Source organism: Microcaecilia unicolor, chromosome 1 (assembly GCF_901765095.1).
Source record: "Microcaecilia unicolor chromosome 1, aMicUni1.1, whole genome shotgun sequence".
NCBI classification, from domain to species: domain Eukaryota; kingdom Metazoa; phylum Chordata; class Amphibia; order Gymnophiona; family Siphonopidae; genus Microcaecilia; species Microcaecilia unicolor.
Window position 1 is genome coordinate 465,006,324 of NC_044031.1, and position 16,083 is coordinate 465,022,406.

Below are 16,083 nucleotides of genomic sequence, written 5' to 3' on the forward strand. Positions count from 1 at the left end.
GCGCTCCGAGCTGAGTGCTTTTATAGAATAGTGATTAGTGTGGATTCCCATGCCAAACTTTGGGCACGAGGATTTACGCCTGCTGAAACCAATCCTGGTGAGCAAGTTGGGCACGTAACGCTGGCATCCTATAATATTGCGCCTATAGTTTTAGAAAACCCCTGATCTGCCTATGCCCCTCCCATGGTCACACCCCCTTTTGGGTTGCATGTGAGACACTGGATGTGCAACATTATAGAATAGCGTGTAGGCAGATGTGTGCGCAAATCCAAATTAGTTACAATTAACTTCAAATAGATTAACTGCATGCCAAAATTTTGGTGACCTATTATACAATCTGGGGGGGGGGGGGGGGGGGGGGGGGGGGGGAATAAAGGCCTGTACAGTGGTTCTTTGATTCTCTATCCATTGAGAAAAATTTTAGTGTCTCAGCATCAAAATGGGGAAAATCTGTTAGTATATATATGGCCCTTAACTGTTTACTAAACTTTTAATGAATGATTATAATCTATGAGCCAGATAGGGAGCTGAAAGCCCACCTCTTTAACATTGCTTTTGACTCGTAACCACTTGTAACCACTCGCCTCCACCTACCCTCCTCTCTTCCTTCCCGTTCACATTAATTGATTTGATTTGCTTACTTTATTTATTTTTTGTCTATTAGATTGTAAGCTCTTTGAGCAGGGACTGTCTTTCTTCTATGTTTGTGCAGCGCTGCGTATGCCTTGTAGCGCTATAGAAATGCTAAATAGTAGTAGTAGTAGTAGTAGTAGTAGCTGTGGCCAAAGAATCTCTTGTTATTGCCCCTTCCTAGGCCATCTCAGGTGCGTTTAATATCTACAAAAGAGGGTGACTTTTTTGGCGAGCTCCAGTTTTGTGGAATCAATTACCACTGGAATTACAAAATGAGAAATCTTTGCAACAACTTAAAAACTTATTTTTTGCAGCGGGCTTTTGGAGTACTATAGATTGAAGGTGGGTTAAGTGGGGGACCTGAAAAGCCATTGGGCGATAACAAGAGAATATTTTCTTTTAATTTCTTTCTGTGTAATTGAATTGTGATATATTCTTTCCTATCAACAAATGGAGTTCTTTTCTGAAGTTTTCATTATTTTATGATGTAAACCACTCTGACTTCATTTATGAAGGGTGGTACATCAAGTCTTTTAAACTATAGTACATGTTAACATTTTTAACCTTAATTTGACCAGATAGCCTGTATTACTTTTAGGCTGAGCTCTATGCTGCAGGCTGTCAGTCCCACAAAGGCCAAAAGATTTAAGTACAAGTTTTGTGTTATACTGGTTTAAACTGTATTGTTTTTAAATGCTGCATTTTGTCACCAGAACCCTTCCTGTGTACACTTGAAGTTTTCCATTTCTGAACAGATTATTTTGTGGTTTTGGGAAAGGATATCTAAACTGTACATAGTTTGCTGAGCTGCTACTTTTTAAAATGCAATTTAGGGTAGCAAAGCTTTGTGCAGCAGAAAAACCCTTTCATCCTCCATGCAACTTTTCAATTTCTGAATGTTCGTATATTAACCATATAAATTGTTATACATAACTTCCTTGTAATTAGAACAATTCTATGAATTGGTCATAGTAATCAAGTCAAACAGACAAGTAGTGTTAGCAAGAAAAATCACGAGTGCTGCTCAGATTCTACCACATGTTCGCAAGTTTGAAAACATATATGTAAAAATATTTTAAATTACTTTACAGTATTTTTTTTAAAATTTAGAGATACTTTTAATTCATAAAAATAACTGATGGTATTTTTTTTTCTTTGGCTTACAATTGTAAGATTATGTTTTAGATAAATCCCTGTCTTTTATATGTACATATATACAACAGTCTAACATAAGAAAGATGCCAAGGTCACAGTATTAAACAATACTGTACAATACAAATTCCTGATCATTCAACACTGATAAAAACTAAGCTTGGGTTGAGGTGGGGAGACAGCAGGGAAGATCACAACAGCAAAATGACAGACAAAAAAATGTAATTGATCTTTCTTTTAACTAAAGTTTGTTCCAACAATATAACAATTAAAAAAAAACTGTCTGCCATCCTAAAGTGCAATTACTGTTGTGCAGTCATGTCAGGCTGAGATCCGACTGGAAGAAGTTCAAAGCAGAAACATCAAACAAGCCTCTTTCATTTAAAGAAGGATCGGAAAAGGGAGGTGGAAGGGAGGATAAGGAGGAGGGAGGAAGTGGAATGACAAAAAGGGCAAAAGTTCTCAGGCGTTCAAGTGCATCAAGTAAATAAATGTTCTTTCTTCCAGAGAAAGCACTCCATCACGCAGTAGCCCGGTACTTTTTTCTTGTTTTTTTTTTTTTTTTAAGTCTCCTAAGCCATTTTCTAGCTGAGAATTTTCAAATGTGAAACAGTACAGAAAGACACCAGGAGCAGGGTGAGGAGGAAGAGGCTAGAGTGCCATTTTACTGCAGCATTCCTAGACCGAGCTTGACCGCTTTCTTCCAGGTGTGTTTCAGATCTCAGTGCAGACGAAGCACACTGAACAAGAGGCATCTGGTAAGACGTGGCTCTCTTCTCTGGCCTGTCGGGGCTAGATCCATCACTTGGCCTCTGGCCATTGTACAGCAAATATCTACCGCGGGCATCTTGCTCCATCTTGAAGAGTTCATATTCTGTGTGAGGGAGCTTGATTCCTAGTGCTACACAGCCATTGGTGTGAGTAACATCTTGCTCCACCCCAACCAGCCATGAGCCCTCTGCTCCACATTCATTCCCATTGAAGACGTTCAGCAGGGAGGCCGTAGCTACATCCATAGGGGTGACCTTCATGTGATTAACTGGTGAGATAAAAGAGAACAAAATGACTTTTTCCTCTCTAAGGACATTAACTACTGAATAAAATAGAGAAAAATTAAATCATTACTTCTGTTGCCATAATTGTGGCATAATAAGCATGATATAATAGTTTCCCCAGATGTCACTTTATCTGAAATCAATGTCACACACAGTTTTTCTGGATCAGTTTTTACCTATTTTACACATTGGGGCCACTCCATATTGCAGTTGTGTTCAATCTTAAGATGTTAAAGAAAAAAAAAAGCCAAAACTGAGACCATTGGACACTACTTTACAGTCATGTTTTCAATAAATGGGAAAATATTAATGATGGGATTGTTATTCTTTAATCATTCAAACTTTTAATGACTGTCAGTGCTATTTTAATTTATTTTTTTGCATATACTGACCAAAATGCTGCAAAGTGAGTGGAAAAAAGAAGAGATAAATTTGCCCTGTTACAGTCAGAAATGATGTGACAATGATTAGCAGGGGGAAGCAAGTGGACAGCAGGCTCGATTTTATATGAGGGGTAAGCTGAGTAGAAGGGGATAGCACAGAAGATTATGGAGGAAGCACCCACCATCCTTTGCTTAGCAACTGACATCACACTGTACCTGTATTGATAGTTTCAAATAAAAGAAATAGGAATAAAATACTACTTAACCATGTGCAAGATAAAAAGAGTTGAATGTAAGTCATATAAGCACAGGAAAAAAAAAGGAGTCAACTATGCAAGATTGCTAGAGCTAAAGTGGGAAAAATAAGAGAAAGGACAGTAGATGGTGATTTGTTCATCTGATGTCTGGAATCTTGCCAAGAATTTATGCCTTTGGGCATATTGGGCTAGATTCTTTAAAAGGCACCCAAAGATAGGTGCCAAAATAATGTGTGCTAAGCTAGTATTCTGTAAAGCGTGCTCTGTGCAGAATGAGCTTTACAGAATATTAGTTTAGCACACATTTTTTTTTTGGGGGGGGGGGGGGGGTGGATTCTATATGTGGCGCCTAAAAAATCTGCACAAAAAACATTGCTGACTGAGAGGTTCATTTTCAAAGCACTTAGACTTACATTTATGTGCACTATATAGAATACACTTAGTTGATATTACAGCGCCTAAAACTATGCGCCATTTACACCAATTAAAATGTGGCGTAAATCCTGGTGCGTAGATTTACGTGCACTGGACCATATTCTACAACTACATGTGTAAATTTCAGAATGTCCATGAAATTCCCATTTCCCCACCCCTTTTTGCCTGCGTGCATTAAAATTTAGGCACAGTGCGTTATAGAATACACTTAGGGACTTGTGGGTGTAAATTCTAATTAGTGCCAATTAGTGTTCATTATTGCTTAAGTGCTGTTATCAACGCTGACTGGCTTGTTAAGCCAATTAACTTATGCATGCTGTTAAAGAATACGCTTGGATTTTGGCGCAGATCTCTAGGAACGTTATATAGAATCCAGGGGTTCACACCTAATTTTGGCCACAAGCATTTATGCCTGCCAAAGGGGTGTAAATGCTTGTGCCCAACTGATAGATATATTTGGCAAAAAAATTTATTTTCCAATCTTCTTAGGAACCTTCAAAACCTAAACATTTAATCATATAAGGGTCCTAGATGCAATTAAACTCCCTCAGCTTTATCCATAAACCACCATCATACTCCTTATAATCCTTTCTGTTTTCGCCTCAGCGGTGCTCATATCCAACCCTCATTCAATGCTGGAAATGCATAATTGCACCAAGTTCTTCATAGGCGATTAATATCGCAATGATTTCATGAACTTTTTAAATTTAAATATTTTAAATATATTATAATTTCCTCCTTAGAGTACTTATCTTAACAGATAATTGGACCGGACATTTCAGAACCCCCGGTCCGATTATCTGTTAAGATAAGTACTGAAAACCTGACTGGCAAGGGGTACTCCAGGACTGGACTTAGGAAACACTGCAATAGGGTTACAGGGCAGATCCTAATTACTGCCAACTAAGTGCTCGTTAACACAAACTATTGATTGTTAGCGCCTCATTAGCTAATTTGTTTAAGATGCAGATCTATGATCTACACCCAAGTTTGCATAACTTATACAGAATCTGGTGGATTACTTCATTTTCTTATGCCATATAGCTCTAATAAAGGATTATTGGTCACAATTGATGGCATAGGTATGTTTAACATAGTAACATAGTAGATGACGGCAGAAAAAGACCTGCACGGTCCATCCAGTCTGCCCAACAAGATAAACTCATATGTGCTACTTTTTGTGTATACCTTACCTTGATTTGTACCTGTCCTTTTCAGGGCACAGACCGTATAAGTCTGCCCAACACTATCCCCACCTCCCAATCACCAGCCCCGCCTCCCACCACCGGTTCTGGCACAGACTGTATAAGTCTGCCCAGCACTATCCCCGCCTCCAAACCACCAGTCCCGCCTCCCACCAACGGCTCTGGCACAGACCATATAAGTCTGCCCAGCACCATCCCCGCCTCCCGCCACCGGCTCTGCCACCCAATCTCGGCTAAGCTCCTTAGGATCCATTCCTTCTGAAGAAGATTCCTTTATGTTTATCCCACGCATGTTTGAATTCCGTTACCGTTTTCATTTCCACCACTTCCCGTGGGAGGGCATTCCAAGCATCCACTACTCTCTCTGTGAAAAAATACTTCCTGACATTTTTCTTGAGTCTGCCCCCCTTCAATCTCATTTCATGTCCTCTCGTTCTACCGCCTTCGCATCTCCAGAAAAGGTTCGTTTTGTGCTCTTCCCCTAAGTATGTTTAGATCTTTGTTAGGAGTTCATTAATGATTGAAACAAAGCAATAGAAGCATTATGGTAATATATTCCAAGAATAGATGTCTACTCAAATAAGTCTCTGAACTAACCTGAAGAGCCTTGTGTATTAGTCAAGCTATTTTACTTATTTATTTCAATTTAATTGGCATGTCTTTCCTTACAGAATTCACAGGAAAACAGGAAGAAACCTCTAAGGAGGAACAAATATTTTAAACATCTCTATCTGTGGTCTCATGTTTACCACTTTCATTTAAGAGTTATTACATAACGAGGGAGTTCTTATATTTTGCTTAAATAACAGCTGCAGATTCTCTGGCTAATTAGTAGCTTCAGTTCTAACTGAAGAGAGGCTTATAAGACCATACTGCTGTCTGCATTTTGTGGTTTTAGTGGCTCCGTGTGTGTGTGTCCTTCCTTATAACTTGCATTTAGTTACAGGTAGGAGTAACAATTTTGGGAGAATGAAAAGGATGTAATCTTTCTACTTTGGAAGGTTTCAGGGGTGGTTGTGTAGCCGTAGCTGCGTAGCCAAGAACAACTATTGCTACTACTTCTTATTTCTATGGCACTACTAGACGTACCCAGCAGTACATGCATGTGGCACTGAACAGAACTGAGGATGGTTAGAAAGTTTGTCAGTATGGGGAACCAATATAAATATAATAGTGTAGTGAGTGTTCCAGAATTGGAAGTAAATGTACAAGGGTAAATGAAAAGTAATGCCTCCGCCTCTATAGCTTTTGTTTAAATGAATATATTGTAATGAACAAAAAAATGAAAATAGTGCTTGAAACTTGCTCTTTTATTACATGTATTTACTTTTCTACATAGTCCCCACCATTCACGCACATATTTCTGCAAAGATGGATGAGTTTTTGAAAGTCTGCAAAGATGGATGAGTTTTTGAAAGCCGTCAAGAAAGACCTGCACATCTTGTCTCTTCAGCTAGTTGCTCAGTCTCTTCCACCTCTTCATTTGAGTCAAACAGATGCCCCTGAAGCTATTCCTTCAATTTTGAAAAAAATATGGAAACCTCATGGTACTAAGTCTGGGTTGTTTGACAGATGGGGTAAGATCGTGAGACTCGGGTTCACCATTGCCTCTGTGGTGTTTTGTGTCTGGGGGCAAATACCATGACAGGAATGAACCTCACTCCTAAGCCAGGGCATATGGAATATGATCTTAGTCTCTCAAATTTAGTGGTAGCGTTCACTGTAGTACTTGCATTGTGCAAAGAGTCTTCTTTCTGGAGTTCATTAAACGTAACATGTATAGATAACTTATCCAGGTGTCTTTGGAAGTTCTTTTTAATAAAGCCAGTGGCATCCAAAATGATGGGAAATATATCTATATCTGCCACATTTTCTTAGTCTCAGACTGCATTTCTTGGTACTTCAGGATCTTCCCTCTCTCCACGCAATTCACCTTGCTTGGGACCAGTGGCGTAGCAGGGGGGGCTGCCACCCGGGGCGGGGCAGTTCGCTGTTGCACCCCCCCCCTGGGTGCAGCACGATGACACCCCCCTCCTGACCAGCTCCCGCACCCTACCTTTAAAAAGAATATCGGGAAGCGAGGCGCAGCGCCTCACGCCTGCCCTGCACGTAAAAGAAATGTGAACCGTCGGGCCTTCTCTCGCTCTGTCTGTCCCGCCCTTGCGGAAATAGGAAGTTGCGTCAGTGGAGGGCGGGACAGATAGAGCGAGGGAAGACCCAATGGTTCACATTTCTTTTACGTGCAGGGCAGGCGCGAGGCGCTGCGCCTCGCCTCCCGATATTCTTTTTAAAGGTAGGGTGCGGGAGCTGGTCGGGGGGGGGGGGGGGTTGTCGATTCGCCGAGGGGGGGGAGCTGGCAGGGAGCACCCCCCCCCCCGAGCTGACAGCCGGGATGGACCGCCCCTCCCTTGCTACGCCACTGCTTGGGGGACCCACACCTCTATAATCAATGCAGTTCTGGAGTTTTTCTCTTTTACTATATCTAGCTTTCCGGCATCTAGATTTTTATCAGTTGAGAAGATGTCCCAGGTAATCATAACCTCTTCATTTTCCACAATTCTCTGAAAGTCATGACCCCAATGCTTTTCTGGCACACCGATATTGTAATGCTTACAGAGTTTCCAATGAAAGAGACGTGCCACCTTTTGCCTTTCTGTTTAAATACTTTCCACCTTCAACACTTTGCAGCCAGTCACGAGATGAGTAACTGTTTCTAGCTCTTTCTTACAGAATGTACAGATGTCTGTTGCACCAGTTTTTTTTCAATGCTTGCTATAAACTATCTTGTCCGTAATCTGCTGTCCTGGGCTGCAACTACCAATCGCTCATCCTTAGGTTTCAATTCACCTCTCCTTAACCATTCATGTGTCTGATGTTGATCCATAAATGGTTCCTGGAGTAACAATTTGTATTTCCCACTGGAGGTTGGGATGTAGAAGAGACTCCTCGTTCTGAATGATGGTCAGAAAACACTCCAATCTCCATGGCTGTTCGGAGGATAACTCCAGAAATAGAGGGAAAAATATGGCCAGTACGGCGCGATCAGAATCATGGTTTTGCAGTCTTGTTTGAGTTTCCAAAAAAGTTTTCCCCACTAGAGATATGGTAGGATACACATACAGAAGACATGTCCCCAACTGATACTAGTCTGTCGTGGGCCTGAAGCCTGGAACAGAACTGAGGGACTTTGTAGTTGATCTGAGTGGCAAAGAGATCCACTGAGGGGGTGCCCCATGCTTGAAAGATCTTGCAGGCAATGTCCATATTGAGAGACCACTTGTGTGGTTGCATTAACCTGCTCAGCATGTAGGCCAGGGTATTGTTTTTGCCCGCCAGATAAGTGGCTAGAAGGAACATGCCATGTTGGTGAGCTGAACACCACATTCGGATGGCCTCCTGACACAGAGGGCATGATCCGGTGCCCCCTGCTTGTTGGTGTAATACATTGGATGACCACAATTTGATGAGAACTGATCTCTGAAAGCCTTTAGAGCTTTCCAGATTGCTCAGAACTCCAGGAGATTGATCTGAAAATTCATTTCCTGGGTGGACCAAACACCTTGAGTGTGAAGTCCATCTACATGAGCCTCCCATCCCAGGAGAGATGCATACGTCGTCAGCACCTTTTGTGGTTGAGGAATTTGGAAAGGAAGTCCCAGAGCTAAATTGGATCGAATTGTCCACCACTAAAGAGAGCATACAAACTTTTCCAGGCTCCCCATGGCCTGACACCACTGAGAAGCCAGGGTTCATTAAGCTGATCTCATGTGAAGATGTATCATGGATGTAACACACTGTGGAAGCCATGTGGCCCAACAATAAAAACATCTGCCGAGCTGTGATCTGTTGAGAGACACGAACCCTGGAAGTGAGTGCGACAAGAGCTTCTATGAACTCCAATTGCTGCACAGGGTGAAGATGGGACTTGGGGTAATCTAAAATGAACACTAGTAGCTCGAGAACTCGAATAGCCATCTGCATGGACTCCTGAGCATCGTACAACTATTTCCTTGACAAAAGAAGGAAATGAAATGCTCTCTGCAGGACACTTTCTCCTTTCAGGTGGAGGGAGGGTTCAGAGGGAATTCCATAGGAGTCATCAGCAGTGGCGTTCCTATTTCGGCTGCCACCCGGGGCGGATCACTGCTGCGCACCCCCTGGCACATCACTTCCTGGGGGTGCAGGGAGCAGTTGCATGGCTGTCTGCTCTGCCGATTCCCTGCTCCGGAACAGGAAGTAATGTTAGAGGAAGTAGGGAACTGGCAGAACTGACAGTCATACGGCTGCTCCCTGCACCCCCTTACAGGGTGCACCTGGGGCAGACCACCCCCACTACCCTGCCCTTGGTACGCCACTGCTCATCAGAGGGAAAAGTACCTTGGATCCTCCTCTGAATTCCATGCGCACTCCTCTTCAGTGTCAAACAATACCTCCTGTTGGGAATGTTGAGATGAACCTGCCTTGACATGGAGGAGCCGTGTCCTCGAGAATGGTGTTGAGAAGTCTGTTCCCGCCTCAACCCTGGTGAAGCTGCCTCCACTGGCATCAAGGGAGTGCCAGTTTGGATGACAGTCAACACTGGAGTTGAATGCATTAGTGTCGGAGGCAGAACCACAGGCTAAGGGCCAAGTGGGGCCACAACGGGAGGCAGGGTACATGCAAGCACCTCTGATGCCGATGCACACTGTTGCAGAAAGCCATCCAAGAACTCAGAGAGCAAGGCCCAGATATGCTCATCGAGAGTTGACACCAGGAAAGGCTGGGGTGTCGGTGGAGGCGCATGTTGCAGAACTGCCGAGGTCGATGCAGAATCTGGGTCTTGGCTGCTGGGAGACAGATGCATTGGCACCTCCTGTATAGAGGGGAAGTGGTCCTCCTGGTGATGACGCTTCTCAGGTGCTGAATCCTTCACACCCTGGAGCTCTTGATCAGTGACGGGTGATCAGTGTTGATGCTTCTTGGCCTTCGCCCGAAGCTTGTCATCAAGGCTCCTTGGTGCCGATGAGGACGATGTTCAGTCCACACATTGCCTCAGGACACAAAAATTCTCTCTCGTTTAGCCTCTGTGGAAACATGGATTCTCTTCTTCATATGAAGGCAGAGAACACAGTTAGTCGGGCTATGGTTGGGACCAAGACAATGAAGACACCAAGAATGGGTGTCTTTCCCAGAGATCATCCGACTACACCGGGTACAGCGCTTAAAGCCACAGGCAACCATCATGGACATGGAAGGAAAAACTTCCTCAGTTAAATTAAACAAAGCAATGGTGCCTGAAAAAGAGGCAAGGTAAGGCAAAAAGGAAGGGAAAAATCCTGGTCAAAGTCGAGGCCTAAAACGGCCGAATGAGGACGGAAAAGAAAACTTAAAAATGGGAAAATAAAGTAGAAGATATAGAAGAAAGGCAAAAAAAAGGAGGATTCCATAAACAGGAACACAAAAAATGATGAAAAAAAATCACTGAAAGGCACAACAATGCTCTTTGGACTGAGCAAAGTGAGGAGACAGTAAAAAAAAAAAACCCCCAAAAACCACATCCTCTCCTCACTGTGGTAGAAAAGAACTGAGGAGACCGTGCTCTTGCAGCAGGTGGGAAGGCACTTGCACATACATGGTGGAGTGTGTCTTGCGCTCCACAAAGCTCTACTTATGCTAATCATAAGTCCCGGACTGGATGAGGCGGGTCGGCGCCACCCCACTTGTGAGAATAGATAGGCCTGCTTGTCCTCGTAGAATTATATACACCTTCCTGGTCAAGTTCCTTTATCGCACAATCATCAGTTAGAGAGATCTTTTCAGTTTTTCTGAACTTTCCCCTACTCAAAGTTGTTCTGCTAATTGCTAGTCAGTAAATGCGATGTAACCTCCAGACTGTTGGCATCTTTTGGAGTAAGGTTAAACCCATAGCCCAAAGAGATGGGGGAAGTTTAGCATTGCCATGTTGCAACAAAATTTTCTTCTTGTACTTCTAAACTCTTCTCAATTGTTCTTTCAAATTTCTCAGGGTTACAATGTCACACTTTGTGATCCTCTGCTTGTCCTTTAAGAGTTAGTCAACCTTTCTCATGTGAGACTCGTTTGTTGCTGTCACAGGTCATCCACTTCATTCTTGATTACACAAATCAGCCCTTCTCAGTCCACAATCTTTACATTTTTTTGTGGTCCAGTGATGCACAGTACTGCAGTACTGACATCAACACAGTCAATATCATAACCTGCATGCAATGGTGAATTTCAATTGGAGGAACTTCTTCAACAGTCAGAAATTCTATCATAGCATGTTGCTTAAATCACACTGATGCATGCTCACTGTATACTTCCATTTCACAAGCAATAACAAAACAGCTTCTTGCACAAGAGGTGAAAGGAGAGATTTCAATGAACAAGGGAACATGTGTACCACATCAGTAATGTCATCTGTCAATGAATTATGGAGCTAGAGGCATTACTTTTCATTCAAACCTCATAAAAAAAAGACAGGCGAGATGTCTAGGTGTATTGAGCTAAGTATAGGGATGTAGACTGATATCTATGATGGTCTAGTATAAACTCCAGGTAGTATGACAGCTCTATAACTACATTCTGGCCTCTGACATTAAGAGCAGCATTCATACACTAGTGACATTACATCTGGATTATCAAACTTTTGGTGCCAGGGTCTGGCTTAAGAGATCCAGGAAACTGAAAAATTATGTTGCCCGTGTAGTCTTGGATGGCAAACAGAGAGATATCTACATCTATGATATGAACTCCACTGGATCCCAATAGTTGTAAATTGGTACTGTCCTTCCAGGTCAGTATGATCTGCAGCTGAAGTACTAAAAGAAATAAAAACAATTGCAATGAGGAACCGTGGTATTTTTTTCAAGCCATCCTCTTTATGGAATGTCCTGCCAAAAGGAATATGCTTAGAGTTAAATGCTTTATCTTTTAGGCAGGTTAAAACCTATTTTCAAAGTACTATTTGACTGAGTAATAAATTTTGGTCTGTAATGTTTTCTAGAACTTGTTGATTTTTCTAGAATGGTGATAGGTTTTATGGGTCCTGTTTTTTAATGGGTAATTGTTATATGATTTTAATATTTATGTGAACTGCTGTATGCGGTTACTTTTTTCATTATCTGACCAGGGTATCTTTTCAGAAGGTGAAATAAACGCAAATGAATTAATCAGTTTTAATTTGACAAATGTAGTAACAAGATATGCAAATCAAATTTTCTCCAAAGGACAATTTTTACTGTCTGTAAGAGCATTGAAACTACTACAAACTGTAAAAACTAGGTGACAAGTTAAGGGTAGAGCTACTTTTGTGTTTATTTCTACCAAATCATCTCCAGGAAATCAAAATATATAAAATGATGCTAAAACAAAAGCTACGGCAAAGTCATTAACCTATACTGAGCTTGCTCAGTTTTTCATAATAAAAATGTTCACTAGCAGTCAGTACTGCAATTGTATTTGATAAAACATGCCTCAGTTTCCTGTTCCAGCAGTGGCGTACCAAGGGGGGGCGGTCCGCCCCGGGTGCACGCTGCTGGGGGGGTTTATGAAAAACTGAGCAAGCTCAGTATAGGTTAATGACTTTGCTGTAGCTTTTGTTTTAGCATCATTTTATATATTTTGATTTCCTGGAGATGATTTGGTAGAAATAAACACAAAAGTAGCTCTACCCTTAACTTGTCACCTAGTTTTTACAGTTTGTAGTAGTTTCAATGCTCTTACAGACAGTAAAAATTGTCCTTTGGAGAAAATTTGATTTGCATATCTTGTTACTACATTTGTCAAATTAAAACTGATTAATTCATTTGCGTTTATTTCACCTTCTGAAAAGATACCCTGGTCAGATAATGAAAAAAGTAACCGCATACGGCAGTTCACATAAATATTAAAATCATATAACAATTACCCATTAAAAAACAGGACCCATAAAACCTATCACCATTCTAGAAAAATCAACAAGTTCTAGAAAACATTACAGACCAAAATTTATTACTCAGTCAAATAGTACTTTGAAAATAGGTTTTAACCTGCCTAAAAGATAAAGCATTTAACTCTAAGCATATTCCTTTTGGCAGGACATTCCATAAAGAGGATGGCTTGAAAAAAATACCACGGTTCCTCATTGCAATTGTTTTTATTTCTTTTAGTACTTCAGCTGCAGATCATACTGACCTGGAAGGACAGTACCAATTTACAACTATTGGGATCCAGTGGAGTTCATATCATAGATGTAGATATCTCTCTGTTTGCCATCCAAGACTACACGGGCAACATAATTTTTCAGTTTCCTGGATCTCTTAAGCCAGACCCTGGCACCAAAAGTTTGATAATCCAGATGTAATGTCACTAGTGAATGAATGCTGCTCTTAATGTCAGAGGCCAGAATGTAGTTATAGAGCTGTCATACTACCTGGAGTTTATACTTTCGCCGGGGTGGGGTGTCCCTTCGCCGGGGGGGGGGGGGGGGGCCGCGCTGCACCCGGGGGGCGGGGCACATCGGCGATCCGACCCGGGTGTCAGCGCCCCTCGGAACGCCACTGTGTTCCAGGCTTAAAAAGTGCTTTAGAAGCATGTTGAATTGTTTTCCTCAGTATATTTGGAACACATTTTCCCCATTTGGATTTTTCCTTTTGAAAGGGGAGAGAGTTGAGGGTGAGGGTCTATTATTGTCTGTGTAGTTATTCTGAATATACAGACTAATTTTCCATTCAAAAGCAAAAGGTACACCATACCTTTGAACACAAATTCTGTTCCTCCCATCACCCTAGATGAGTGTACACCTCTGCTGTAACGCCCCTTAGCATAGATGGTGAAGGTGGGGTGCTTGCAGATGGGATCGGAGTAATGATAGTAGTGTCCCTCCCAAGTATTGTTGTTGTCATGGAAGGTGAAGTGCCTAGTTAGAAAGAGAACCTCAGGGCGAACTTCACAGCGTTGGCTCACCCACTCTCCATGCAGGCCAATGGTGAGGTCAGCCTTTGGGGGTAGAATAGGAGGATGGTGTTCATCTGAACGATAGATGATTCTGCAGGCGATACAGGTATGGTCGTGATTCTGGAAGGTAAAACATACATAAAGCTATTTAGTCAGCATCCCAGCAGATAGTAGGGACCTAGCAACTTCAGATTCAAGATTAAAATACTTAAAATGTCTTTTCTTTCGTGGCTTAATTGTCTAAAACAAGATTGAAAAACTTAAAGAAAATGTGTATGAGGAAATACGTACGCTCAAATTTAACTACTAACCTCACACACACAGTGAGAAACTATTAAATTAAACAATACACTAAATAATATTAAAAATAACGTGTGATCATAAATTGCTGGGGAATATCTGCACATACGTGTTTAAATTATATCAACCTACAGCGGTTTATGATTGCACTCAAAATTAAATAGTGTCCATAACTTCTTCTGAGTTGTGCAAGCCACCTGTGTATATTAGCAACTGTCCATTACATATACTTATCTTGAGCCGATTGTGTCCAAACTTTGGTGCCGTTATATCAAAAGTTCATAAGTACCAAAAACTGGAAGATATTAATGCAACTTATGGCCCCCGACATGGGTCATGTTTTGCCACCTGCTACTTGAGGAGAGCCATAATTCCAATTAGATTATAATCCAAAATGTCAGTTTTCAAATCGGGAGCACCACTGCCCAACGAGACCTCATTCAGAAACGCCATATTGTCAATGAAGTCTCCTTGCACATAGGTGGTCCTGATTTGAAAACTTTTTTGATGTTGTGGATAGCGGTGGAGATTATAGCTCTCTTGAAGAAGTTGGTGGTGAAACATGGCCCATTTTGGGGGCCATAAAATGCATTAACATCTTCCAGTTTTTGGTGCTTATTTGGTGTACTGGAACCAACTTTTGGACACAATCTGCTCAAGATAACTACGGAACCATATGCATAAGTATTATGAATAGTTACTGATATACACAGGTGGTTTATACAAATCTGAAGTTTATTTGTGAAGTTATGGACAGTATTTAATTTTCAGGGTGATGATTATAAACCGCTGGACACTAATGTCATTTAGGAGCACACTTATTAATATTTTAAATATTATTTAGTGTATTGTTTAGTTTAATAGTTTTTCACTAAATGGAATTAAGGTTAGTAGTTATATTTTTTTCATAGCAAATTTTGTTTTTACTTTATGCATTTCTGGATTGAGTGAAAAGAGAGTATGCAAGAAAGTAAGAATGTAGAAGAGGTTTCTAAAACAAATCGAGGAACTGTTCTTTACAGTGGTCTCTTGCTCATGAAAAAATTCTAATTTTCTGGGAGGGAAAAGACAGCCCACACTCTTAATTTCTTTCTATCTGCTGTATTAGTATCAATATCCATATGTATTTGTGTTTTATTTTAAATTCCAAAACAATTTTTCAACTAAAACAAATAACACACCTAGAATACTGAATGTCAAAATGGTATTTCTCCTTTCAAACTGTGGATAACATCAGCATTCACTCCTACCCTGATTTTTCTTGCCACCAGTCTCAACATCGCCTATGGAAACACCCAGGCTACTAGCATAGCTACATCATATCTCATACATGCAAACTCATCACAAAGATAACCCCTTCCCACCATATACACATCAACCCATATCCAGACAACAGTCAACCCTATACTTATACAACAACACTCAACATCAGTTTGAGCCCAGGCAGCCAGCCTATGAGAAAAGCACAATATAATAATCTCTTATTATATGGCTTGAATACACCATATGTAAACCAGGTCCAGAGTCATTTCCATTTCTCTCATGAGAAAACTTGAAACCATAAGATAAGAATCCATCCTGTAGCTCTGTCAGATTTCCATGGTACAACTCAACTCTTCCTCCAGAAACACTGACAGAGCTTTCTGCTCTTCAAAGTTGAGGGCTTTGTCGGGCAGTGTAATATGCATTTGTGCTGGAAAATAATGTCCACACCAGGCATTCACTTGCT

At 41.3% G+C, this 16,083-nt stretch overlaps 1 protein-coding gene across 1 annotated transcript in view; it reads right to left on the reverse strand.

Moving 5' to 3' along the window:
• Positions 1-2,334: 2,334 nt before the first annotated feature.
• Positions 2,335-16,083, reverse strand: part of APCDD1 (APC down-regulated 1) — a 93,121-nt gene continuing 79,372 nt past the window's right edge. Inside the window, exons 4-5 of the mRNA XM_030213428.1 lie at positions 13,853-14,174; positions 2,335-2,824 (exon numbers count right to left, since the gene is read on the reverse strand). Coding sequence (XP_030069288.1) covers positions 2,370-2,824; positions 13,853-14,174 — 777 coding nt within the window. The 3' untranslated portion in view covers positions 2,335-2,369. The remainder of the gene's footprint in view (positions 2,825-13,852; positions 14,175-16,083) is intronic.